Here is a 25,362-nt window from a genome sequence, read left to right as displayed (position 1 = left end):
TAGCCCCCCATCATATTTCGCCCAAAATGAAAGAAAAGATAGGCAATTTGTCTTTTCGAAACTACCGTCCCATTTAAAAAAAATATATATTCTTGTCATAGGGCCCGTGTCTGGGCAAAAATATCTGAAATCATTTTTCCTATTCTTTCCCTGAAACCCCGTGACTAATAAAGATATTAACTTCTTAAAATATTCAATATACGTGGATGGTAATAAGGGAAAATGCTAGATTTATTCTAACGGGACCAAAAGTAACAATAGAGTTTATAATGTAACAGCGGTGGGTATAGTAAGCAAAATCATACGAAAAGAAAAATTTTAGTTTTTAAAAATTATTCTGGATTACACGCAGTCAAATATGGCAAATTCAAATCTATATTAAGTCATTATTAGATAATGGTAAATAATTCTAACTTATGATTTATTTCTATATGATCTTCCTTTTATCAATAAGCAAGATTTTTTATTAGTAAATTATTTCGTTAAATTATGGTAATTCCAAATTGTTCTTAATGAGAATATATACCAAAATTTAATAAAAGAAGAAAGAGATAAAATTTCTTGCTTTTAATTTTCTAAATTTAAATTCTTGTTATTATGTTGACATATTAAAAAATCCATAACACAGAAATTCAAAAATTTTAAATTGTATTTTAAAATTTTAAAAATAGTTTTTAAATTAATTTTACGGATTCTAAATCACAAAAACTTTAAAATAATCTCTATTTTGTTGTACAACAGTCGATAAGAAAACAAGTGTGTTCCACTCGTAATACCATGGCGTATTCTCATTGATTGGCTGTTTGTATTACAGTAGAATGCATAGAAAACTTTCTGGACGATTTGTCAATTTTATTTCTGTTTAGTAAAAGATTTCAAAAGATTTTTATGTCCTATTTTCTCTCTTTTAGTTCAAAGTGTGAACAGATTTTTATGCATGAAATTTCTCTAGTTAAGTTTCAGCTTCTTGCCATTGTTGTTGTTGTTGATGCAAATCTCTAAGCACAAGAATTATTATTGTTAAGCCATGTTAAAGTTTGATCCTTTCAGGCACTGCCCACAAATGGTTTTGAGGCCTCTTGGTTTCGTCATTGTTCTTGTAATTCTCCATCTTTTCTTGATTATTTTATAATGTAATTCCATTGTTGTTTGCTTATATGAACGTTTTCATGGCTGCAGGGGCTTTGTGGAGTGTTAACATTGGAGTTGTTGTTGAGCACTAAACAAACTGCACATGCCATTGCCTCGGAAACTTATGGTGCACGCAACAGATCCTTTTCCGAAATCGAAACAGCAGCAAGATTGTTGTATCCTCTGAATTCTTCTGCAATCAAGTTGTCAAGATCTTTGAGTTCACTTCTTGATGGAACTGAGCTCTCATTTGATGCCATTGTAACTAAGGTTAGCAAAATGCAGTACAAATTATGTGCTATAAAAGTGACAGTAATAAATTGATACAAGACACCCCTCTGATTTGATTTTGTGTTTCAGGTTGCACCAACATTGTTCATAGCACTTTCAACAATTCCGCAGTTATCTCAGGTTTCTTTTATAGGATTGCAGGGTCTGTTGTTTTCATATTATGTTGATGGGGATCGAACTCTTGCAGTATATTCGAATACTTCGTTTTCTTCGACTTGGTATACTCAACCGGTGAATCACGACACTGGGGTGTTTTATGGCACTCCTGTTCCTTCAAACCCTTTGTTTTCTGTGAATGCAACTTGGTTTCAGGAGGCTTTGAATAGTACTAGTGGGCACTCTTCATTTGGGACAGGATGGAACAATGCAGAAGATAGCTTGTATTATAACACTGTTGCTATGGATACCAGGGGTGTTATATGCCTTGGTTTTCCGTCAAAAGTGGTAATTGAACGTTTCGCGGCGTTGGATTTTCATGGAGGAGATTTTCATTTGGCAACTACTGATGGGAAAGTCATTATGCAGACAAAACTTCAGAACATTCAAATGGTGATAAATAACACCACAGTTCTATTGCAAAAATTATTGCCTAATGGTGATCCTGCTAACACTATTGCCAATCTTTCGTGTACTTCTAATGATGGAAAATCAAGTTATTTTCACGAAAAATTCATCGGAGTCCACCATGTGTTCTTCTGCTCCACCCTTGAGATTGCTGGAGTTCAATCGGTATGTGAATTTCAACTACAAAGTTCTATATTGAAAAAGTTCAAATCTGTTTGACAAAATGCTTCACTGACCAAATAGTCTCTGCTGCCATACTAGTTAATGTAATATATGAAAAAAAAAACAATCAGTTAATCTTTCATTGTTAAGGATTAAACATACAAATTTGTTCATTCTATTTCTGTTCCTTGTCATACAGGTGCAATGTAGCCATATAAATGCTGTATATGTTTGATTTAGTTGTGATTTTTCAGGTGTATGTATTGGCTTATCCCAGGGGAGGACTGTTGAGCCTTGTCAGCAGAAACAGGAAGCTATCACTCATTTATGTTGTGCTTATGCTAGTAGCTGTGACAATCTCTCTTAGCACCTTCATATTCTTAATTACAAAAGCAGCAAAAAGAGAGATGTTCTTATGTGCTGCCCTCATAAAGCAAATGAATGCTACTCAACAAGCCGAACGCAAGAGTATGAACAAGACTTTTGCCCTTGCTAAAGCAAGCCATGATGTCCGCGCTTCATTAGCTGCTATTACTGGCTTGGTGGAGCTTTGTCATGAAGATGCCAATCCTCAGACTGAGTTGGCAGAAAATTTGGGACTGATAAAAACTTGTACAAAGGACCTACTGGGTCAGTTTTTTCTCACCTTTGTGTTCCTCTTCACATTTTATGGTGTTTTTACTTACCAAACTTTCTTCTTTCTATGGAATGGTTAAGGCATATTGAATTCAGTCCTGGAGATGAGTAAAATGGAAGCTGGAAAACTGGAACTGAAAGAAGAAGAATTCAACTTGGCTCAACTCCTGGAGGAAGTAGTTGATTTGTACTATCATGTTGGTATAAAGAAAGGTATAGATATTGTGCTTGATCCGTGCGATGGCTCTGTTCTTGGATTATGCCTTGTAAAAGGTGATCGCGTAAAACTGAAACAGATCTTATGCAACTTACTTAGCAATGCCATTAAGTTTACATCAGAAGGTCATGTCTCTGTACGTGCAATGGTTAAGAAAAAGAGTTTCAAACAAGATATTATCGCTTCAAATCATAACATTGTCTTGCAGTGTCTATCAAAGATGTTTTTCAAGAACAAGGAAGGTTTCAATGACCTAAATGCGCTTCATTCAGTTGAAGAAAATCCCAATTTAATGGTGTTTGAATTTGAGGTGGATGATACAGGCAAGGGAATTCCCAAAGACAAGCAAAATTCTGTCTTTGAAGAATTCGTTCAAGTCAAGGAAACTGCTCTTGGCCATGAAGGCATCGGTTTAGGACTTGGTATCGTTCAATCGATGGTAAGTAACTCAGATACTGTTTTGTTCAGCTGATTGGAAACATAATGAACTAATATTGTTGCACTTTTTTTCATTGCTGAAATTGTGCTCTAGGTACATCTGATGAAAGGAGAAATAACAATTGTTGAGAAAGAGCATGGTGAAAGAGGCACTTGCTTCAAGTTTAACATTCTCCTTACTCTATGCGAGCAAGAGTCAATTGACACTAATGAAGAACATCTCAGAGCACACAATGATTGGCCTCAATCTGGATTTCATCAACATCTTGCAGCATTTTGGAACCCTGCACCTAAACTAGATGGATCTCACATCATACTCTTTATAACCGGTGAGGAACGAAGACGAGTCTTGAAGAGGTACATTGAGAACAACTTAAACATCAGAGTGACAATTGTAAGGCAAGAAAAAATGCTTCACCAGGAGCTCAAGAAGATAAAGCGCAAGATGGATCCTTCTTGTTCAGGAAAACCTGAGTCAAATGTAGTTGATATCTTGACCATCTCTGCATCCAGTAACTCTGATACAGGACCAAGTGATGGGGCTCAGGGCATTATACAAGAGGGAAGTGACAATGTTTTGCCATACCACAGAAGGACAAACTCGAAAAATTGCTCGAGCTTTACACTGGTAGTGATTGATGCCAGTGCTGGTTCTTTATCTGAATTGTTCAAAACTTTATCCAACTTCACAAAAGAAATTCCTAGCTTTTCATGCAAGTTTGTCTGGTTACATAATCCAATCATGCGGAATTCTCATTTAAGAGAACACCAAGAGTACCAGCTTATTCCTCCATGTGATCATGTTATAAACAAGCCATTTCATGGTTCGCGTTTGATCGAAGTGCTGAAGCTTCTACCTGAATGCAAGAGTACATCCCATTCCCAGCGCAGCTTCCGAAAGTTAAAGATGACATCAACATCTCAAGAAATTCAGTATTCCCCAGACCCCAATCCTTCAAACAAATCGAAGGGCTTGAGAACCGAGACAGGAACTTCTTCTTCTCCTTCACATTACCCCTCCATTGAGCAGACAGTTTTGCATAGTGATGGAAAAAGCAATGAGAAGCCCCTGAATGGGAAGAAAATTCTGATAGTTGAGGATGCTGCAGCAATGATCAAGTTGACGACTACCAGAATCAGTAAACTTGGAGCAAATGTTGAAGTATGCACAAATGGGAAAGAGGCATTTGATCAAGTTTGCAAAAATCTGAGTGATGCAAGAAAGGAAGGACATTCCAAGACTCTTCCTTATGATTATATCATTATGGACTGTGAGGTACTCATATGCAAACTTTTTATCTTAAATAAATGTTTATCTGCATACTATTATAAAACAACAGTATGTAAATTTTTGTTTCTGGTTCTTGACAGATGCCAGTAATGGATGGATTTGAAGCAACAAGACTGATAAGAAAGGAGGAAGAAGAATACAATGTTCATACTCCAATAATAGCATTGACAGCACATGCAGTGGCTGAGGAGGAAAGCAAGATTGCCAATGCTGGAATGGATTTTCATTTAACTAAACCATTGCAAGTAGAGGAGTTGTTAGATGTCATTCACTCTATTGATGAGAAATGGAAAAACATTTCCAAACAGCAAGCTTGTGTTTGAGTATGTACATATACCCTGTAATTCTGAATTCTCTGAATTTAATAAATTTTAAGTGTAGTTTTTATTATTCGAGATTTGGTTACATGTATAGAGAGAGAACGAGGTTGAAGGAATGGTTATGTCATTTATAAAAGTGAATCTTAATTTATATTAGTTTTTCTTATAAATCTAATTCTATGTATCTCTTTGTTAATCCCTCATAAAGTGGGATTGGATAGAAATTACTCTCAAAAGCTAGCCTTAAGAGGAGGGGATCCTCTATATAAACCACCCAAGGTTTACCTTCATGACAATTTCCATCCAAAAAGTTTCAAAATACCACTTTTCCACCCAAAGTTAATATTTCATTACTATCCAAAGCCGATTCCGTCAGCAAAAATTCTCTTCGTCACTATCATTTGAACCTTCGGTCTCCTCCATACAAAATCTCTCTCACTTCGACACCTAATTTCTTGTCGATTGTATACCACCGCAAAGCTATAGTTTCCTATTCTTAGCTCATTTTTTACTGATTCCAACAGCGAATATTCAATCGGTCACCACCATTCGATCATCGGCCTCTACTTTACAAAACCCCTCTTACCCTGGCTGAGAAAGTGAAGTGTATTTTGGGTATTAACAGAATATAAACTTTGGGTGGGAAAGTGTCATTAAGGCAAACCTTGGGTGGGAAAAAGTCGTTTACTTTATATATATACACTACAACAACCAATCAAATCGGTAATGTGAGATATATACAACTTCTATCGACGCCATTATAAAATCCCATAATTTCCTTAAACTTGGTTGACAAAGTCGATGATAGTTTTCATTAGCGATCATCTCAATGCTATTTGAAGTAAAAAGCAAAGACAAAATTAGAGGTAATTCTTATGCCTATAGTTTAATTAATTAAAATAAGGTTTTAGTGGCTTCCACTTTAAGCATTCAGAAAAAAAAAAATTAAAACATGAGTGCCGGCCCACGTTTGCATGGCCTACCAAATTTTATCATATGTGGTGGACCTTAGTAGTATCTTTTTTTATATTCTAAGAATTATTCTATTGCTACCATTTACTTATTATTCTACCTATTTTTCTCCATTTAGGCAATTACATTTGAATGCTTTCAATTATTTTACTTGTGTGACACATTACTTCTTAATATGAATCATCATGGCCCCATAACCCATTAGTTTTTATTACCTTTTTTTTTTTTTTTTGGTTATAACTAAGGTGTTCAGACTAATTATGTGCACCTTGATTAATCATCAGGAAAAATTATTGTAATAACTTTCACTACACCTTTCAATTAAATAGCGGATACTAGAGGGTGTTTGTTTGAGCTTATAAAATTAGCTTATAAGCAACAAGTGTTTATAAGATAATTTTAGCTTAAACATTTGAATTTTTGGCTAAAATACTTATAAGTGACTGTAAGTAGTTGACGTGTTTGGTAAAATGTGGCTATTAAATACATTTTATATAAAATGACTAAAAATGGTACTATATTAAATAAGCGTATACTATGGAATTTTAAAATTAAACAAGGATATGTGTGTATATATTTGGTCAACTAGCTTATAAGCAGAGTGCCTATAAGCAAAAAAAAAAAAAAAAAAATACCTCCCTTCTAACTTATTTTTTGGCTTATAAGTTCAAAAAAGTTATAAACAAACCGTTAACTTAATTTTAGAGCTTATAAGCTAGTTTGATCAGCTTATAAGTATCTCCATTACACCCTGTTTCTTTCTTTTTCTTTTATATAATTTAAAAAAATTTAAAAAACCCAAAATTTATTGTGCTCTCCCCATTTCGAAATTTGAAATCTCCGCTAAACTCTATAATCTCAGAGAAACATAAAACAATGATAAACGCGATGTGCTAGTTTGATATTCAATTTAAATACAATTTTTTGTTTTCGGAAATTAGGGATACAAATTTTTTTATAAAAGTGGATTTGGTAGAAATGAGTTGACATGTTTTCGAAAACAGTTTTCAGATCCTAATAATTAGTGTAAAATCAGAAAACGAAAAATTTTGATTCATATTTTAATTTTTGAAAATTATTTTCGAATCATAAAACTTAAATTATTAATCCCTTTTTTTCAAATTGTGATAAGATCTTTAATCTTATCTAATCTTTATTTAGTTTATTTTTTATAATTTAAATAACAATCTCCTACCTCCTAGTGGAATGGATGCTTCCAGATAATCCATAAACCAACTCACCTAAACGAATTTATAAATAAATTAAATATATTATTCTTAAATTGGAAAATTATTTACTGTGCACAACTAACTGTCTCTCTTCTCTCACCCACCAATCGGCTTTTGCCACCTGTTGGACTGTTGTACGCTCTACATTTCGTGTAGCTGCCAATCCGTCTCTGCCACGTGATACAAATGACACCCATTTTCCAAGTGTTCTTTTGCTATTTGTCCACATCATCAAACTCCTTCACGTCTGGTGTCCACCACACCGTTACGTCCGTTTACGAACGACGTCTATATATGACCAGTTCTCCCTTTCACACTTCACTCTACAGAGCTCAATCTCTCTCTAAATATGGCGAGGGTAAACCCTAATTTTCTATCTCTTACTCTTCTCCTCTCTCTCTCCGTCGCGATCGCCTCCGCTCACGTCTTCTTTGAAGAGCGCTTCGACGGTACCTCTCTCACTCTAGGCTTTAAACGACCTGTTTCGTTTCAATTTGATCTAAAACTCTAGATCGGTTCATGTTATAAAATGTTTCGTCGTTTAATAGTTCAATTAGGAGTAGTAATGCAGTTTTTCTTATTAGATCTGTGATTAATGAATGATTTTATTGAGGTCATTTGAAGTTGAAATGAGAATGTACGATCGTTTGCATAGTTTTAAACAGTGACCTACATGTGATCGATGATATTGTCCTCGCGTCCGCCTAATATAACCTTGCCACGTTACATTCATTTTAAGAACTGTTAATCATGAACTTGAAATTTTATTATATGTTAAGAGAATTTATATACATGATAGAATAACCGTTAATTAATTTTGAAATGACATGCAAATTGTTATATCTTTGAGGATTGGTATGCATTTGTTGTTGTTGGATAGATCAGTGTAATGTGAATAATTTGGTTATCTTATGTTGAAGATGGATGGGAGAGTCGTTGGGTTAAATCAGATTGGAAGAAAGACGAGAACGTGGCTGGAGAGTGGAACTTCACGGCTGGGCAATGGCACGGTGATCCCAATGACAAAGGTAACTCTCTTTTAACTGAGAATGTGTAATAATTTGAGCTGATTTAGTTTGGTAGAGTTGAGTTGTGTTAATGTTTGGCACACTGTTTTATGACAGGTATCCAAACAAGTGAAGACTACAGATTCTATGCTATTTCAGCTGAGTTCCCTGAATTCAGCAACAAGGACAAGACACTTGTCTTCCAATTTTCTGTCAAGCATGAACAGAAACTTGATTGTGGTGGTGGCTACATGAAGTTGCTTAGTGGAGATGTTGATCAGAAGAAATTCGGTGGTGATACCTCTTACAGGTTCGCATTACACATTTTGGGCTTAAGCTTGTTTTTTTGTATGTATTATTTGTGCTGATTTTGTATCGTATTGTTGATTGCAGTATCATGTTTGGACCAGATATTTGTGGCTACAGCACCAAGAAAGTGCACGCCATTCTTAACTACAATGATACAAACCACTTGATCAAGAAGGAAGTTCCATGCGAAACTGATCAACTTACTCATGTTTATACATTCATCCTCCGTCCAGATGCTACCTACAGCATCCTTATTGATAATGTGGAGAAACAAACCGGTAGCTTGTACTCTGATTGGGATCTTCTCCCTCCAAAGAAGATCAAGGATCCAGAGGCCAAGAAAGTAATTACTTATTTTGACCAATCTTACAATTTCTTTCTAGAATACTCTATTGGCTTTCTTGATGGTAGAGTTTATAAACCTGACTTCTTTGTCTGATTGATGCCAGCCTGAAGATTGGGATGACAAAGAATATATTCCCGATCCCGAAGACAAGAAGCCAGAGGTAACAATCCCCTGTTGTTAACCTTATGCTAAGTGGCCTAATTTTGTATGATCGTATTATGAATAATCTTACCATATGTTTTATTTGTAATATACTAGGGTTATGATGACATTCCAAAGGAGATCCCAGATCCCGATGCCAAGAAGGTAGTCATTTAAATTTCTATTGCTTTCAAAATGTTGTCCCTTTTGCTTTCTTAAGAATGGAACTGATTAAGAAATTGCAATGTAGCCTGAGGATTGGGATGATGAGGAAGATGGTGAATGGACAGCCCCAACCATTGCAAACCCTGAGTACAAGGGCGAATGGAAGCCAAAGGTTAGTGAACTTCTAGATTGATTGAGGCAATCAAAATTCATTGGTAATTATTTTTTTGTCCTGATCTTGCTTTGTCTTTCTCAGAAAATCAAGAACCCCAACTACAAGGGAAAGTGGAAGGCACCAATGATTGACAACCCAGGTTTTTTTCTTTCAAATTGTTTCACGGCTTTGTATCAATTGTAATGACTGAGAGGATAGTTAGTAATTCTGCTTATGGTTTTGAATCTTCTGTAGAGTTCAAGGATGACCCAGACATTTACGTGTACCCCAAGTTGAAGTATGTTGGCATCGAGTTGTGGCAGGTAATTTTATCCACCATCTTCTCATAGACTGTTCTATTATTGTTATCATATGCATATCAATTTTTGACAAGTTGATGCATAATGTGTCAGGTGAAATCTGGAACCATGTTTGACAATGTTTTGGTTTGTGACGACCCTGAGTATGCCAAGCAGCTGGCCGAAGAAACATGGGGAAAGCATAAGGATGTATGTTGCTATTTCCCATTAAAAAAGTCGCGAACTTCTGTAATAGATTTTTTTCCCCAGTTATTGATCTAAGACCTATTAATTATGCAGGCTGAGAAGGCAGCTTTTGAACAGGCTGAGAAGAAGAAAGAGGAGGAGGTACCTTTCTCCTTTGATATTTGGTTTAATTTTATTCTACTCTTTTTTGTTGCATCTGTTTTCTAACTTGCCAAATTATGGTTTGTTCAGGAATCAAAGGATTCACCTGATTCCGATGTAAGCCTCCTATAAATTCTTATCTGATGCTTTTTACATACTAATGTTTGTTCCGGTCCTAATTTTTCTTAACCTTCTTGTATCAGGTTGAGGATGAAGACGAGGGTGATGATGAAGATGTTGATTCCGACTCTGAAAAGAAATCCGAATCAGACAAGAAGGATGAGGATTTACATGTAGGCATTCTAACTCTATTAATTCTTTTGAACAACCTTTTAACATGTATCCGTGCATCGATTAACGAGCTTTTTGCTATTTGTCTTTTGTTACAGGATGAGCTGTAAGCGAGAGAGAGTACTACAACTAGTTATTCTGATAAAAAGAAGTTTCGAGATAAGCTTGGGCATGAAGTAGCTCCCGAACTTTTTCTCCTTTTTAATTTTCAGCCGTAGGGAGTTTTTTATTTGTTCTTATTAATCTTAGAAAAAGGGCCTGATAGCTTTAATATCATTTTAACTGAGTCTTTTTTCAGGACAAAGAGGATATTTGCCTTCTTTATGATCAAATTTTATCAACTAGTGTGAACAATCGGAGAGCCAATATTATATTTGCATGCCCAATTGCTTGTTGGTTCCCGTTTGATTACTTTTTCTTCAATTTTTTTACTCAAAACAAATAAAAATAACTAAAATGGAAACGGGTTAAAGTCACCTAAAAAATGGACGGTTGAATATTGTGATGGTGATTGATTGAGATCCACAACATATTTAGCATGTGAAATGTGAAAGAGTGTCAAAAGTTGAACAGGAGTGGTGGCACCCATTACCTAATAACTGATAACCACTACTTTTTGATTTTTCCTCTGCACTGTTTTTACCTAAGCAATTTCTTTTTCTGAAGTGATTGCAAAGTTGGATGGAGATTTTGGGTTCTTAAAAGTTAAAATCATACTCTAATTTAGTTATTCATAACAATAATAAGAGTGAGAAAATTAATTTGATGACAATAGAAAGAAGGCAAAATTGTCATCAATTGCTCTTTCTGCCCATTCACTATGCAAAACTGTCTGCTCAATTGAGGTGTTATATGAAGAAGAAGAAATTCCTGTCTCGGTCCTCAAGCCCTTCGATTTGTCGAAGGATTAGGGTATGGAGGATGAATGCTGAGCTTCTTGACATGAAGCTTCAGCTCTTTGAACAAATGAGAACCAAAAAGGGCGATTGGATTATCTAACCAGATAGAGAAGCAGTATTGGCACCAATCACTACTCATGTGAAGCTTCAAATTAGAGTTAATGACTTTTTTCCATCCAAAATAATAGTTTAACGACACTTTTCCACCTAAAAACTTTTAAAATACTATTTTACTATTTAAACTTATATTCTGACGATGAACAAAGAGTAAACTTGTTATAAGTTGTTAGGGTTTTCGAAGAGAGGAGACCGATGAGTCTTTTGGTAGTGAAATGTTGATTTTGGTGGTTAGAATTGATCGAAATTTGACTTGGAAGAGATGACTGTGCTAACCTTAATCGATCGATTGCCGACGATTGGTGGGGATGACAAGAGTAGGGTTTGAGGTGTTTTGATGAGTGATGATCGGAGAAGAGAATAGTAGTGGTGTGAGAGAACAACGATACCGGAATGAGAAACAAAATATAAATTTGGGTAATAAAATTGTATTTTAAAAATCTGTGAATGGGAAAGTGTCATTAAACAGTTATTTGGGTGGAAAAAAGTCATTTACTCTTCAAATTATTGTAAAGAATTTCAAACTCTATGAGCAAAACAAGACACATTCATAAAACAGGATATTTAAGTACGCATTATAAGAATCTACAAATTTATATGCATTAGCTTATTCATTCGAAAGTAAAATTGGCAACAGTAGCAAAACGATCGATCATGTTTCATCTTTACATTGCTGCTACTGGAAATATATACCGAATTGGACTCAGCATTAGGTGAAGGGTGGGTTTGAAGTTACAGCAATTTGAACAACAAGCCACCATGAGCAGCAAAGAATGGAGCAAACACCAGAGACTCCACTGCCATGAGCTTAATGAGGATGTTTAGCGATGGACCAGAAGTGTCCTTGAGGGGATCTCCAACTGTGTCACCAATGACTGCTGCCTTGTGAGCATCTGATCCTTTTGGACCCAATGATTTGGCATGTTCCGAACCACCAGCCTGAGAAAAATAACATCAAAGTGGTACATAAGAATCAGACTTCAATTCTGGCAACCTGAAACGCTATAAGATATCAGGCTTCTATATGTGTAATGTATTAGAATTTTACCTCTATGTATTTCTTTGCGTTGTCCCATGCCCCTCCTGTGTTAGAAGCTGATATGGCAACCTGGGATCAAAAGGAAAGAAAATGAAATCAGAAATTCATCTAGAGCAATAAATGTAGAACACTCTTTGATGATAAGTGGATTATCCTGAGAACTTTTGGGTTAAATTGAATCAAAGTACAACTATGAAGAAAACAAGAAATGATCAGCATCTAAAGCAAGGCATTGGATTTTAATTGCATACCTGAACGCCAGAAACAAGTGAACCAGCAAGAACCCCGGCAAGAGTTTCGACTCCAAAAAGGGTTCCGGCAATGAGTGGTGTAAGCATAACCAATGCACCTGGTGGGATCATTTCCCTGAGTGAAGCGTCAGTAGAAATCTTGACACAAGTTGCATAATCTGGTTTTGCTCTGCCTTCCATAAGCCCGGGAATGGTATTGAATTGCCTACGAACCTCTTCGACCATCTTCAGAGCTGCACTTCCCACACTCTTCATTGTCATGGCTGAAAACCAGTAAGGAAGCATGGCTCCTACAAGCAGTCCAATGAAGACCTTTGGTGTCAAAACATCTACTGTTTTGATGCCTGCCCTGCTGACGAAGGCACCAAACAAAGCAAGGGAAACAAGAGCAGCCGATCCGATTGCAAAACCCTGAAGAGAAAATGCATTATGTCAACATCATAGTAATTAACTGAATTTTGGACATCCACATTTACAGTGTTGTGGTAAAGCACCATGTTAGTATCTCAAACTAATAGTTTATGGATCAAATTAGTGAAAAATAACAGAAAAATGAAAGTCTTACCTTGCCAATTGCAGCTGTGGTGTTCCCAGCAGCATCCAAGGCATCAGTTCTTTCACGTATCTTGTGGCTCATTCCAGCCATTTCTGCAATACCACCGGCATTGTCACTTATGGGGCCGTAAGCATCAATTGCAAGACCGGTGGCAATGGTACTAAGCATTCCCAAAGCAGCGACAGCAATGCCATACATAGCAGCCAGGCTAAAGCTCACATAAATCGCTACTGCAATTGAGAATATGGGAATGATGACAGATTTGTATCCCAAAGCCAAACCAAAAATCACATTTGTTGCAGCTCCAGTCCTGCAAGAATCAGCCACATCCTGCACCGGACTGCCATTTTGAAATGATAACAAACATCAAATTGTGGTTTCGATATGGATAGTAAATGCAACAGTCTACTTGATTAATACAGCCATGAAGAGTACACTCACCTGTAAGCATTACTAGTGTAATACTCTGTGGTATATCCAATAGCAAGACCAGCCCACAAGCCAATTGCAACACAGAAGAAAAGGTACCTGCAGTTGCATATAATTTAATCAACAAGTTGAAAGCATGCAAAACTAAAAGGAACCTTAAGAAATTGAATGGACATTCGAGGATGCATACCAATTCTTTACAGTCTTCTCAGTCCCAAAATTATAGAGAGTGAATTCGGATGGCAAAGCAAAGAAGCTGACCACGGCAATTCCAGCAGTCATCAGAACAGTCGAGATAAGAAGTTGTCGCTTCAATGTTGGTTCAATTTCGCTTACACCCTTAATCTCAAACAGATCAGTTGCAAAAAGTGTAGTTATCAAGCAAACAACGATCCCCATTGAGCTAACAATAAGGGGATAAGACATGGCCGTATAATCATGGCCGATACCAAAGGATGATATTGAAGCAACAAAGAGTGCTGCACAGGATGACTCAGCATATGAGCCAAACAGATCAGAACCCATCCCAGCAATGTCTCCTACATTGTCACCCACATTGTCAGCAATAACCTGCATACGTACCATAATATTAGGTGCAACCGATGTCAATAGTATAAAGCTGAAAACCAGTGAGTGAAATAGAACTGTAAATAGAGTATAAGTCAATTGTAGAAAATTACAGCTGGGTTTCTTGGATCATCTTCAGGGATATTTCGTTCAACTTTTCCAACAAGGTCAGCACCAACATCAGCTGCTTTAGTATAAATACCTCCTCCAACTCTGCCAAAGAGTGCCATTGATGAACCGCCAAGACCATAACCAGTGATAGATTCATAGAGTCCCTCCCAGTCATTACCGTAGTAGAGTTTAAATAAATTGATCGAGACGTACAACACGAAGAGGCCATTGGCAGCAAGGAGGAATCCCATCACTGCACCTGAGCGGAAAGCTGTAATAAAGGCCTTCCCAACACCCTTCCTTGCTTCTAGAGTAGTTCTAGCATTTGCATAGGTAGCAATCTTCATCCCAAGAAAACCTGAGCCTGTTGAAGTAACGGCACCAAGCAAGAAAGCAATGGTGCTGAAGAAAGCATTAGCCAGAGCTGGTTTGCATAAGTTCCCGGTATTGTAAGTACAAGGTTCACTTTTGGTACTGAAGCCCTTGACGGAACCCAGGAAGAGGAAGATGACGATGCTGAATACACCCATGAACACGCTGAGGTACTTGTACTGGGTAAACAGGAAAGAAGTTGCCCCTGAAATCACACCATAAATCGAAAACATGAATATTAGCCTAAAGATCACAGTGATGAACAACAATCATAGTACACAACCGCAACTTTTTGGACACAAAGATCGAACTAGAAAACAACAAAAACAAACAAACTAAATCTAGAAACCATGCACTGCTCTTACTCTCTAAACCAGTTTCATCCTCAGCTATGCATGTCGAGAAAAGACATGAAGTCTTTTAGCTTGTTTTTACAGTAAGATTAGGAGATTCATAAGGTGTTCAACATACCAACAATCAGGATAATGTATGACTATCGCCGGTTCTTGATGATAAGAGACAGGAAAATCTTGGATCTAATAATTTAGTTTATCCATTGAAGAAGCACTGTGATGATAAATTGAAAAACCACATGGATCTGGATAAAATATATGAACACAAAGATACTTACCACAGTCACAGAGGAGCACCTAAAACAAGAAGAAATACTTGTGAAAACCATCATATTACCCAATTTACCCAGATAAACTAATTCAAGATCTGCTATTGTTTATGATCAGAATAGATTTTGTAGCTTATTCTATAAGATCTGCTAACAGTTGCCAAGGAATATAGATAAAAGGATAAAATTAAACTAAGAGACAAAACAAAACTGGGAAGAGACATAATTTGGAAACTGAATCTGTTGATCTAAGACAGAGCAAAAGAATAAAAATTGCAAATAAATGAAAAGTATTAAATTTTCTTTAACAACACATGCAAAATCAGAACCCAGCAGGCAATAAAAGACAAGAACAGAATGAATAAATAAATAAATGAGTATTATATAAATGAAGATTTTTTTCATATCTAGTATATGATACAATGATACTCACCATCATCCACAATTAAATAACAAATATAATTACTCTAAAACAAAGCACTTTAACATTCAACAAACAAAAACAAGCAGACAGAAAGCTCACCAACAGAAATGGCATTCTGAATTTCTGCACACTTGATGGAAACTTCAAGACTATCAACACCCTCTTCAGTTTCTTCCTCTTCAATCAGCCTATCATTGTAGCCACCGCTTCCAGACTCATTTGAGACTCTAACTTTGGAGACCAAGTACCATTGAATCAAAGCAAAGCAAATTCCTACCAGAGCAGCTGCAGGAATGAGAATTTGTGTAAGGCCCTCACTCAATGAAGCCATTTCCATAAACTCACAATTCCCACTTTTCTTTTCTTTTTTCTTGAAGTGTTGAAGCAAATATAGCCAAAACCAGAACTGGGTTCTGAAGTACAATGCAATGTATCTCTAAAGCTGTATACACATAAAGGTGTATAAGTACATTATCCAAAAGATAAAATCAGAGGCCTTGCATGGTGGCCATTGGAATCTCTGCAAACTGGTTGTTTTGAATGACAGATGGGACACATGCGATTCCTTGTAACATTGGATATTGTTAAACCAGTTGGTTTGACAAGTAGAAATAAGTGTTGTCAGTCTTCTTCCAATGTGCTTCTGTTCACATCAACTCCTTGCTACATACTTTGTCTGGTTTTGCAAATAAATATCCAACTCAGCGTGTTGTCAAGTTTAGATAAGGACAATAAATTCACCCTGTCTTAATACATTTTTACTAATTTTTTCATTCACTTTTGTAGGTGAGTATTGTACTGGTTTATACGTGGTTTTGACAACAAAATACATACGGCACCAAAACCACCAACAAAATACATACATACAAACTGCTATAAATTTACACGTGGGATGATTATAAAAGTGTTTATGGTGTAATGATGATATATGTTTAACGAAACTTAAATAAAAGATTAACATGAGAGATTCTTAGAATGGTTCGGATGCTATAAGCAAGTCCTATATCCATTGTTATTTTATTATTTTCTGATTGTTTTTCTAGTGTCGCCTGTGAGGTGTACAAAGATGGAGTAATGCTTTGTTTACGGAGAAAAATAACGGCTTAAGCTCAAATGTATGTCTAGCCCCCCTTGATGAAGAACGTTGCTCATTTATCTAGCCGAGTCCAATGAAATGATTACTTAACAAGCTGCTTACTTACTTGGGAAATTCTTCTTAATCCTGATCCAAGAATTTAATAGCGTTGGGAAAAATGTAAATACTTGAATTAAGTTGATGACAACTCACACCTTCTAGGTTGTTGGAGTCCTACACTGACTAGAGTAATTTTTCTATTCAACAAAGCCTTATTGGGTGAGGAGTCAAGCTCACCTCAAATTCTATCATAGGTTTTAATTGTTGTTTGATTTTAATCGATGACTGATGCCTTGTAATTGATGACTGATTTTGGCACAAATGATTTGATAATGTTATCAATTCAATTTCTGCCGTTAAATTTATATATTTTTAAGATGAAAAAAAAATATATCTACATAAAAACGTATAATTATATCAATAATTACTTCTCTGACTTAAACATCATCGATGCCTTGTAATTGATGACTAATTTTACCACAAATGATTCGATAATGTTATCAATTCAATTTCTGCCGTTAAATTTATATATTTTTTAAGATGAAAATAATATCTACATAAAAACGTATAATTATATCAATAATTATTTCTATGACTTAAACCATCAATTTTAATTAAATAATCATGCATTATGTTAGGATTATGATGTGAAAGATGAACAAATTTGATTTGATATTTGATAGGAGAGTCTGCATTCAATTTTTACAAGCAATTAATATTTAATAGTTGAGGGGTCAGCCCATATTTCTCATGGATTCAAGGTCAAGTTTTGAGTTATGACTCAGTCCACATGATCTTTGAACAAAAACTATATAAAAATTTGATATTAATATTCCTACTTTCCTAAACTTAACCATTAAGCTTATTCTAAACTTTTGCATACTCAACCCTCCTTCCTGCATGCTGCACCTAAATTTACGGCTCAACATTGGGTTAATCACATTGACACCCCTGAGATTTGGTGTAAAAACGTTTCCCACTTTTGGGAAACTAATACTGTTACCTTAAACTAAAAGTCCGTTTGGTTCATTATTATGATAGTTTTTAGAATAATGTTTTAGAAAAAGTTAAATTGGACAGGTATTATGATGTAGGATTTGAAAATTAACAAAAATACCCCTTATGTTTGTTTATTTATTAAACACCCCTATAATAAAATATTAAAAGTTAACAAAAACACCCCCAATCCTCCCATTAAATACGAACAGCCGGCCACCACCGCCAGAGGGTGGTCGGAGTGTTTTTGTAATTTCTAAAAAAATATTTGGAGTGTTTAGTTAAATTAACAAATTTAAGGGGAGTTAAAAGAAGTTGAAAACTATAGAATAACATTTTGAGAATAATGACATTTTACTGTTTAACTTTATTGGGAATACTAATAACAGTATTCCCAATAGCATAAAAAACGAAGCCTAAGATTCTCTTAGTTAAATGTAACACTACAAAGGAAAGAAAAGACATTTTAAATCAAGTGTTAAGTCTTTTTTACATCCGAGAAACGTAATTGATCAAAATGGTTAGCCTTTTTATTCAAAACGACCACCGATTTTGGATAAAAAGACTAACTGTTTAGTTTAGAATTTCAATCGTTTGTCCAAAATTGTTAATTGATTTTCTAAAATATCTTTTTCTACCTTTTACATTGTTAAATTTAATTGACAAATACGCCATTTGGAGGTGAGAGTATTAGTTTCCCAAAATTGGGGGTGGGGTGGGATTTTTCATGTCAAACCTTAGGGGTGGTAATGTAATAAACAGTTCTAAACCCACCCAGGCTAGCCTAGCGATAAGGGCGAGCCAAAGAAGTTGCAAATGAGTAAAACCTGCAATCCTAAGTTCGATTCTCTACCGGATGCAGAAATAATACCTTTACCTATGATTTATCTCGAAGACCATGATGGTGGATTGCTCTCGGATAGCTCCTTCTGATGATTAAAAAAATAAATAAATAAACAATTCTACCTATGCATTTGAATAATTTAAAACTCAACCCACCACCACATTTAAAAAGTTCTTTTGATTATTTCTATTCAAAGTAATCTTATTAATCAATATAATTATCTAGATAAGTATGACACGGTAGACTTTCTATCTTACACGCTAGAGCTTGATAATGGCAATCTGTGCTTGGAGTTCAACAGCTATATACCTACTAAATTTGACTGCTTAATCTGATTATTATGTATCTTTTTACTTTAATTAAAGAAGACCAATGAAGCTTTACCTCATTAAAAATCAAAAGGGTTCCAACTTAAAAGCCTAGAACCAACTAGATGAACTCTTTAGAGATAGATATNTTCAATTAATTTTTAAAACTCATTAAATTCCTTATAAGTTCAATGTTTTAAGATAAACCACACATATGTGGTAGATGATATCAAAGTGATTCAAACCCAAGAAATCAATGAATAAAACAAATATTATTGACCGTCAGACTAATCTCTTAAGGTTATTTTTATTAAATTTTGAATATGCTTAGGAATAGTTTTGCAATTCTTTTGATGTCACGTTTGAGATAATTGAACGTGTCTTCCCATCTAGTTAATTAAATGAATGAAAATGCGGAATAATTATTAATCTAACTTCTTAATTTTAAACTAAATTAAGGAGACATACCGAAAGCAGTATAATTTAAGGTCTTGAGTCTTAAATTATTGCCCAGGTCAAACAAGGCAGTTGGGCTTGAAGAGGACTTTGAGTGGTTCAAACTTCAAATCAAACGTCATTCAGCATTACTCTTGATATTTGGGCCTATTGGCTAGCCCACTTCTATTCTTCTTCTAAAGGTTTACGATTCCGCCCAATTTCATTATGATTTCCAAAAGAAAAAGAAAAATGATAGGGTTATTAAAAGTTACACACTAAATTTATGTATCGAATAACGTAATAAAATTCTAACCGTTGATTAATATTAACTTATAATGAATCAACGATCAGGATTTCGTCATGTTATTCGGTGTACAAATTCAGTGTACACCCTTTAGTAACTGTAGCATTACTCTTTCCAAAATTAGCAAAGTAATATGTCTAGTATTCAAATAGACTAATTTTATTAAATTTATTGTATTATGTAAATTTCTGATATTCAATAAAATTTTTCAATTTGAATGATGTAGCTTGTATGTAGGGACGTAGCTCAGATTTTTAGTCAGTAGGGTCAAAACATCAACTATAAAAGGAAGCCCCAAATCTTATAACTTAAGCTTTTCAAACAATTTATACTATCCAATAAAATTCAACTCATAAACCCATAAAAACTCATGAAATCTAACTCTAAATATTAAGCAATTAACCAATCTATTAAAATTAAACCAAATCCCCAAATCTCTACAACTTGGTTTCATCAATTCTTTAAACCATTTAAAATTAACTGAATAATTAACCAAAATTTATCAAACCCAACTTAAAATAACATCTAATTAACCCATACCTCAACATAAACAAGATTAAATCAAAACCCACATCAAAATCTAGGAATTTAATATTCCAGTTTCAAGCCCAATTATTAAATTCAACAACAACTCATAACTCATTATCTTTCATCGATTAAGAAAGCTAAAAGAAAAGAATTTTAAGTTAAAAAAAATGTAATCTTACCTTGTAATATATATTACAAGGAGTAACTTTTCTTGAGTATCTACCCAAAAGAAAAAGGCAATACAAGAGAAAATGAGAGGAAACGAAAAGAGAGAAAAATTAAAAAAAAAATGTTAATTAATAATTTTGTGGGGTCAAAATTATAAACTCCATAAAACATAAAAACTTTTTTTTATTTTTTTAAAAAGTTGAGTGTGTTTAATTGAACCCACATGTTTGTATCTGCCTACGTGCCTGCTTGTATGTGATTTCTTTATTGGAACGAACTAAGATAAATCGATTATCTTCTTTACCTTTCTGTTTTATTATTGTGTGTGTTTTGGTTATGATTTTAACAATAAGAATGTTTTGTAATGCATGTTGAAAAATGAATTAAAGTCCCATTATGAAAAACTAGAGAATAAGATTTACTAATACTAATCGTGTAGTAATTAAATTATCAATGGTGTTAAAGTCCCACACCGATTAGACACGTTCAAGCCTACTGGTTTATAAGAGAGAGTAATCCTCCCATTCAATAAGACCTTATTGGGTGACGAGTCAGACCCTCCTTAAATTTTATCAAATGAAACGTGATTACTCTTCATATGTATGATGTCAAAACAAAAATGGAAAAAACAAATAGAATCAATCAATCAAATAATACTTTTAATTTGCATGTCTCAAAAACATTTGATTTCTCTGCGGATTATGATGCATGAAGTGCAGCCCTTTTTTGAAGTTGATCATCTCTACGTCCTCGAATTTATAGTATCAACAGCCTTAAAAGGTCCTCCACCATCACTTCTCTGCACACAGCAACACAAGTTAGTTTAGAAATAATGCTTCTCTGATTATTGGTTTCTATAAGAAATGATACCTTATAGTAATCAACTGCAACAAAATTAGCCCATCTATTTCCAGCAGCATTATAACAAGATTTAATCCTATCCTCAAGGTCCCCTGAGTTTTGTGAACATGCAGCATGCTTCACAGCAACACTCATGAAGTAATTTAACAGTACCAAAGATTTGTTCTTGTCATTAAGTTTAGATGATCCATCTCTGTGACGACAACCATCTTCCAATATTCCATCTTCCCCATCTGCAAAATTTATTTCACAACTGTTACTAATAAATAATGAAACATAAGAAGAAAAATTTGTACCTGGTTTGATTGATTGTTTCTTACACTTTGTTTCAACCATGCAGTTCCACTGATATGCAATGCCTTCGTTTTTTTCTTTCGATTTATTCGAAGAGAAGACTACCAGCCTTTCATTGTTATCAATCATTTCCTTAACTGAAGGCCAATCTCCACCATCTTTAGGCATTTTCGAGACCGGAAACCATTATTTCATCAACCCAGAAGCATTGAAAACCTTTTTCAGTGCACCTGAGGTTCTAACATAATCTTCCAACATCAATGTCACGACTTCTTCCTTGTTCGCCGACAAAAAAGATTCAATCTCCTTCAATGTTTCCACTGCTGGTTTCTTTCAGATGCAGATATGAGGAATTAGAGAGGATGTATAATACTTAATTAGTTAGTCTAAAATCAGTAGGGAAGAAAAGAATTGTCATACAAATGCAGTATAGTTTTGGCATATTCCTTCAAGTCCGTGACACAACCATACATCTCCTCTGAAATCATAAGGGTCTAACATAAGGGCTCGAACTCCATTCTACAACATGAACATCAGTCGATTAATTCTGATAATAAGTTTTCTTTCTTTTCTAGCCAAAATGACCCTAAAGAATTGAAATAGTACGATATACTTTAAGCTGTTTAGTGATACTATCTTCTTGATTAGTCGGGGTGAGTCGAGTATGTCCTGTGCGAGATGGCTCTCCTTCAATGGCATAAGAATTGTGGGTAGTCAAGAAGGCATACTTGTTGAAAGGTTTAGAATAATTCTATAATAAAAAACCGATGAAATTAACAAAAGAATCATGAATCTAATTCTTCCATTAATCAAAAGAATCATTAATGTTTCCTGAAGATGGAGAGTTATTTACATGCTTGTAATGGGGAGTAAGGCTCGATCTTACACATATTGAACTCGAATAATATTCTACATAGCAAGAAATACAATGGAGTCCACCCTCACAATCTCCATCCGACGAGCATTCCTCTTTCAGCTACATTCAAAATTAAAGAAAATTAATTTATGCATTACCTTGTTTGAAATGACTTGATGAGAAAGACACTAACCTTGCACTTTCCATTGTTGCAGCCGGCAGCTGCAGTGGTGAACAAAACTGAAAGTATAATGGGAAGGAGGTAGCGAGAAGGAGTCATGTTGCAAAAAGATTGGTTCATTTTCCAAATGTAAATTAATAGATGATTGGAGGGTTTTCTCAGTTTTAATTAGCTGAGATCAGAAAACTGAGGATACTCCATTAAACTTACATTACAAACAAACAGAGATGGAGAATTAACACGAGGAAATCAAATATCATGGGAAGTATTGAATCTAAATATAACATGACACTCAATCCTGAATCATTAATTAATAATTATAGTAAAAGCGTTTTTAGCATAATTATCAAACACGTAATTAATGAAAATATTATTAGAAAGAAGTAAGATATGTGAAACAAATTGCATAGTTACATAATAATCGTGTAAAAAAAAGGAGTCAAATTACATATCATAAAGAAAAACATGGTATTTATTTTGTCAAGCTCTTTGAGAAAATTATCATAAATGGTGATCAATTATCTTTTGATCTTTAGAGAAGAAGCGATTTAAATTAGGCATAACTTCAGGACGGCGACTACGAAGGAACTTCCGGAATCTATGGTCCGCGTACTTTTCACCTTCTACATGGTTTTCTCGCACTGCCGTTCCACGATTTGTCTGGTTCACTCTGCAAAAATAACAAAAGGTTCCCCCCAATTTTAGCCTTCAGATATTAACTTGAAAGCAATTTTCGTCAATGGGTTTTTTGTTTTTTTTAATTTCTGGGAAACTTATTACCTAACTTCAGGATTTAGCACCATGTCCCTTCCCATCTGAAAGATGCCAATGCCAGCTAGAAAGGTTAAGCAAGCCAGGAGTGGATAAACCCGATCAACATTAAAGAAATTGCATGAATTTTTGGTCATTTCATTTCATCTCATACTCATATTTAGTTTAGTTGAAAAGTTTACCTCTGGTCTCAGACAACGCCCCATTATTGCGAAGTTATCTTGTAATTACATGATTATGGCAGAAGTTTATATAAATTTTAGTTGTGTTCTTCTATTGTTGTGTATATAATTATACTAGAGTGTTACGGGATTAGAACCGTGAGAATTATTGGTGGCAAGTTGTGAACAGTTACATGCCAGCTAGAAATGGAACACTTATATAGAACATGTTTTTACAGAACAGGATTGGATAAAACTGCGGGACTTTAATTACTATAATCTTTGAAACAAAACAACTAAGATTTGTTAAACCAATGATATTACAAAGTTGATGATAAACTGTCCAGAATGTTCCATAATAAACATAATATTCATTTATCTTCGGAGAAGAAGTGATTTATTGAAGGCATAATTTCAGGACGGCGGGTTCTGAGGAACTTTCGCAGGCCATGCTCTGCATACTTTTCTCCTTCCTCTTGATTCTCAAGCACTCCCATGGTACGATGAGCCTTGTTTATTCTGCAAAATCACAAAAAAGGGTCAATCAAATTTCGGCTCAAAACTGCTTCAAAAATTAACTTAAAAGTATACGAATTTATTTACTTGACATCCGGATTTAACAACATGTTTCTGGTAAGCTGAAAGATGCACATACTGGTCACAAATGTCATGGCGCCCAAGAGAGGATAAATCTGATTCAATCATCACCAAATAAACATTATAATTAGAACTTAATATCAAATAAACATTGATTAGACTAAGTGGGTTTAACTGCTAAGCTTACCTCTGGCTTCATCCAACGCCCCATGGCAAAGTTTTCTTGTTTCTGAATTAAGGTAGCAGACTTTATAATATAAAATTTCTCCGTACGTTATATGTTTGTGCTGTTGGGTATATATATAATTACAACGTTTGCGAAAAGGCCTGCCAGAGATGGAAGACCAAGGTTTTTTCAGTGGGCTGCAAGAGGGATCAAACCTTTGACTTGAACTCAAAACCAGGGGCCTGGCCTCTTGTTTATTTAACTTCGGTAACTTTTCAAAAGACCCGATAAGCAACAGCTGACAAGTTTTTAGCTTTATCTTGATTAGAAGAATGTTCAAAGTCTCTTGGAACTCATCCAATAAGAGAGCTTTCTTTGGTAATGATAATGACTAAGAAAATTTGTATCAGGAAGTTGGTTAGAAGTATCTTCAGATTATGACATTCTTCTCTAAGGTTACTATTGCAAATTTTCCAAGAGTCACCCTGGCCCAACTGCATAACAATGTGTTACCTTGATTTCTTCAACGGTGATTAAAAAATAGAGTAACCGACTTTTTCCCACCCAAGGTTTGCTTTAATGACGCTATCCCACAAAAAAATTTCAAAATACCACTTCTTTACCCAAAGTTTATATTCTGTTAATACTCAAAATATACTTCACTTTCTTAATTGATGTTCGACAAAATTATTAGGAGTCAAGTCAAGAGGGGTTTTGTAGAGTGGAGACCCGTAAGTCGAATGGTAGTAACCGATTGAATATTAATTATTGGAATCAACCATAAATCAACTAAGAAAAAAAAACTATAACTTTGCATTGGTCGGTAATCGATGAGAAATCAGGTATCGGGATGAGAGAAGTTTTGTAGAGAGGAGACCAGAGGTTCAAATGGTGGTAAAGAGAGAGTTTTCATCAACGGAATCAACTTCGGATAGTAATAAAATATTAACTTTGGGTGGAAAAGTGATATTTTGAAACCTTTTGGGTGACAATGTCATTCAGGCAACCTTGGGTGGGAAAAAGATGTTTACTCTTAGAAAATATGACAAATTAATA

General features: G+C 34.9%; 4 protein-coding genes and 1 pseudogene across 4 annotated transcripts; 2 read left to right on the top strand and 3 right to left on the bottom strand.

Moving 5' to 3' along the window:
• Positions 1–1,027: 1,027 nt before the first annotated feature.
• On the top strand, positions 1,028–5,053 carry LOC116140193 (histidine kinase CKI1-like). The gene is made up of 7 exons (XM_031425822.1): positions 1,028–1,099; positions 1,180–1,401; positions 1,492–2,151; positions 2,403–2,778; positions 2,866–3,440; positions 3,534–4,715; positions 4,811–5,053. The coding sequence occupies exons 1-7, from the start codon at positions 1,028–1,030 to the stop codon at positions 5,051–5,053; spliced, it is 3,330 nt and encodes a 1,109-aa protein (XP_031281682.1).
• A 2,523-nt stretch (positions 5,054–7,576) lies between these two features.
• Positions 7,577–10,719, top strand: LOC116140209 (calreticulin). The gene is made up of 14 exons (XM_031425842.1): positions 7,577–7,700; positions 8,172–8,279; positions 8,376–8,568; positions 8,652–8,910; positions 9,017–9,073; positions 9,172–9,219; positions 9,305–9,391; positions 9,476–9,533; positions 9,629–9,696; positions 9,787–9,882; positions 9,973–10,020; positions 10,111–10,137; positions 10,224–10,313; positions 10,410–10,719. Exons 1-14 carry the CDS (start codon positions 7,601–7,603, stop codon positions 10,419–10,421), a joined length of 1,251 nt encoding a protein of 416 aa, XP_031281702.1. The 5' UTR covers positions 7,577–7,600; the 3' UTR covers positions 10,422–10,719.
• A 1,137-nt stretch (positions 10,720–11,856) lies between these two features.
• LOC116140187 (pyrophosphate-energized vacuolar membrane proton pump-like) lies at positions 11,857–16,248 on the bottom strand. The gene is made up of 8 exons (XM_031425818.1): positions 15,798–16,248; positions 14,283–14,857; positions 13,793–14,172; positions 13,615–13,701; positions 13,183–13,513; positions 12,618–13,028; positions 12,376–12,435; positions 11,857–12,266 (listed from the first exon to the last, which is right to left on the bottom strand). The coding sequence occupies exons 1-8, from the start codon at positions 16,033–16,035 to the stop codon at positions 12,060–12,062; spliced, it is 2,289 nt and encodes a 762-aa protein (XP_031281678.1). The 5' UTR covers positions 16,036–16,248; the 3' UTR covers positions 11,857–12,059.
• A 4,913-nt stretch (positions 16,249–21,161) lies between these two features.
• LOC116140192 lies at positions 21,162–22,710 on the bottom strand (annotated as a pseudogene).
• A 1,079-nt stretch (positions 22,711–23,789) lies between these two features.
• LOC116140184 lies at positions 23,790–24,400 on the bottom strand. The gene is made up of 3 exons (XM_031425816.1): positions 24,328–24,400; positions 24,147–24,235; positions 23,790–24,062 (listed from the first exon to the last, which is right to left on the bottom strand). The coding sequence occupies exons 1-3, from the start codon at positions 24,349–24,351 to the stop codon at positions 23,915–23,917; spliced, it is 261 nt and encodes an 86-aa protein (XP_031281676.1). The 5' UTR covers positions 24,352–24,400; the 3' UTR covers positions 23,790–23,914.
• Between the last annotated feature and the right edge of the window lie 962 nt (positions 24,401–25,362).

This window comes from Pistacia vera, unplaced genomic scaffold (genome assembly GCF_008641045.1).
Source record: "Pistacia vera cultivar Batoury unplaced genomic scaffold, PisVer_v2 Contig365, whole genome shotgun sequence".
NCBI lineage: Eukaryota > Viridiplantae > Streptophyta > Magnoliopsida > Sapindales > Anacardiaceae > Pistacia > Pistacia vera.
Note: the sequence above shows the minus strand (reverse complement) of the source record. Positions and strands in the feature narration are given on the sequence as shown.

Excerpts from the sequence above, each read along its gene's own strand:
- LOC116140193 (XM_031425822.1), top strand. The coding sequence starts at position 1,028 with ATGTTAAAGTTTGATCCTTTCAGGCACTGCCCACAAATGGTTTTGAGG. Across the intron at positions 1,100-1,179 it reads TTGGTTTCGTCATTGTTCTT|GGGCTTTGTGGAGTGTTAAC; the intron begins GTAATTCTCCAT and ends TCATGGCTGCAG. Across the intron at positions 2,152-2,402 it reads AGATTGCTGGAGTTCAATCG|GTGTATGTATTGGCTTATCC; the intron begins GTATGTGAATTT and ends GTGATTTTTCAG.
- LOC116140187 (XM_031425818.1), bottom strand. The coding sequence starts at position 16,035 with ATGGAAATGGCTTCATTGAGTGAGGGCCTTACACAAATTCTCATTCCT. Across the intron at positions 13,514-13,614 it reads TACACTAGTAATGCTTACAG|TCCGGTGCAGGATGTGGCTG; the intron begins GTGAGTGTACTC and ends TCAAAATGGCAG. Across the intron at positions 13,029-13,182 it reads CCACAGCTGCAATTGGCAAG|GGTTTTGCAATCGGATCGGC; the intron begins GTAAGACTTTCA and ends TTTTCTCTTCAG.
- LOC116140184 (XM_031425816.1), bottom strand. The coding sequence starts at position 24,351 with ATGGGGCGTTGGATGAAGCCAGAG. Across the intron at positions 24,236-24,327 it reads GGCGTTGGATGAAGCCAGAG|ATTTATCCTCTCTTGGGCGC; the intron begins GTAAGCTTAGCA and ends TGATTGAATCAG. Across the intron at positions 24,063-24,146 it reads TTGTTAAATCCGGATGTCAA|AATAAACAAGGCTCATCGTA; the intron begins GTAAATAAATTC and ends GTGATTTTGCAG.
- LOC116140209 (XM_031425842.1), top strand. The coding sequence starts at position 7,601 with ATGGCGAGGGTAAACCCTAATTTTCTATCTCTTACTCTTCTCCTCTCT. Across the intron at positions 8,911-9,016 it reads AGGATCCAGAGGCCAAGAAA|CCTGAAGATTGGGATGACAA; the intron begins GTAATTACTTAT and ends GATTGATGCCAG. Across the intron at positions 9,697-9,786 it reads TTGGCATCGAGTTGTGGCAG|GTGAAATCTGGAACCATGTT; the intron begins GTAATTTTATCC and ends ATAATGTGTCAG.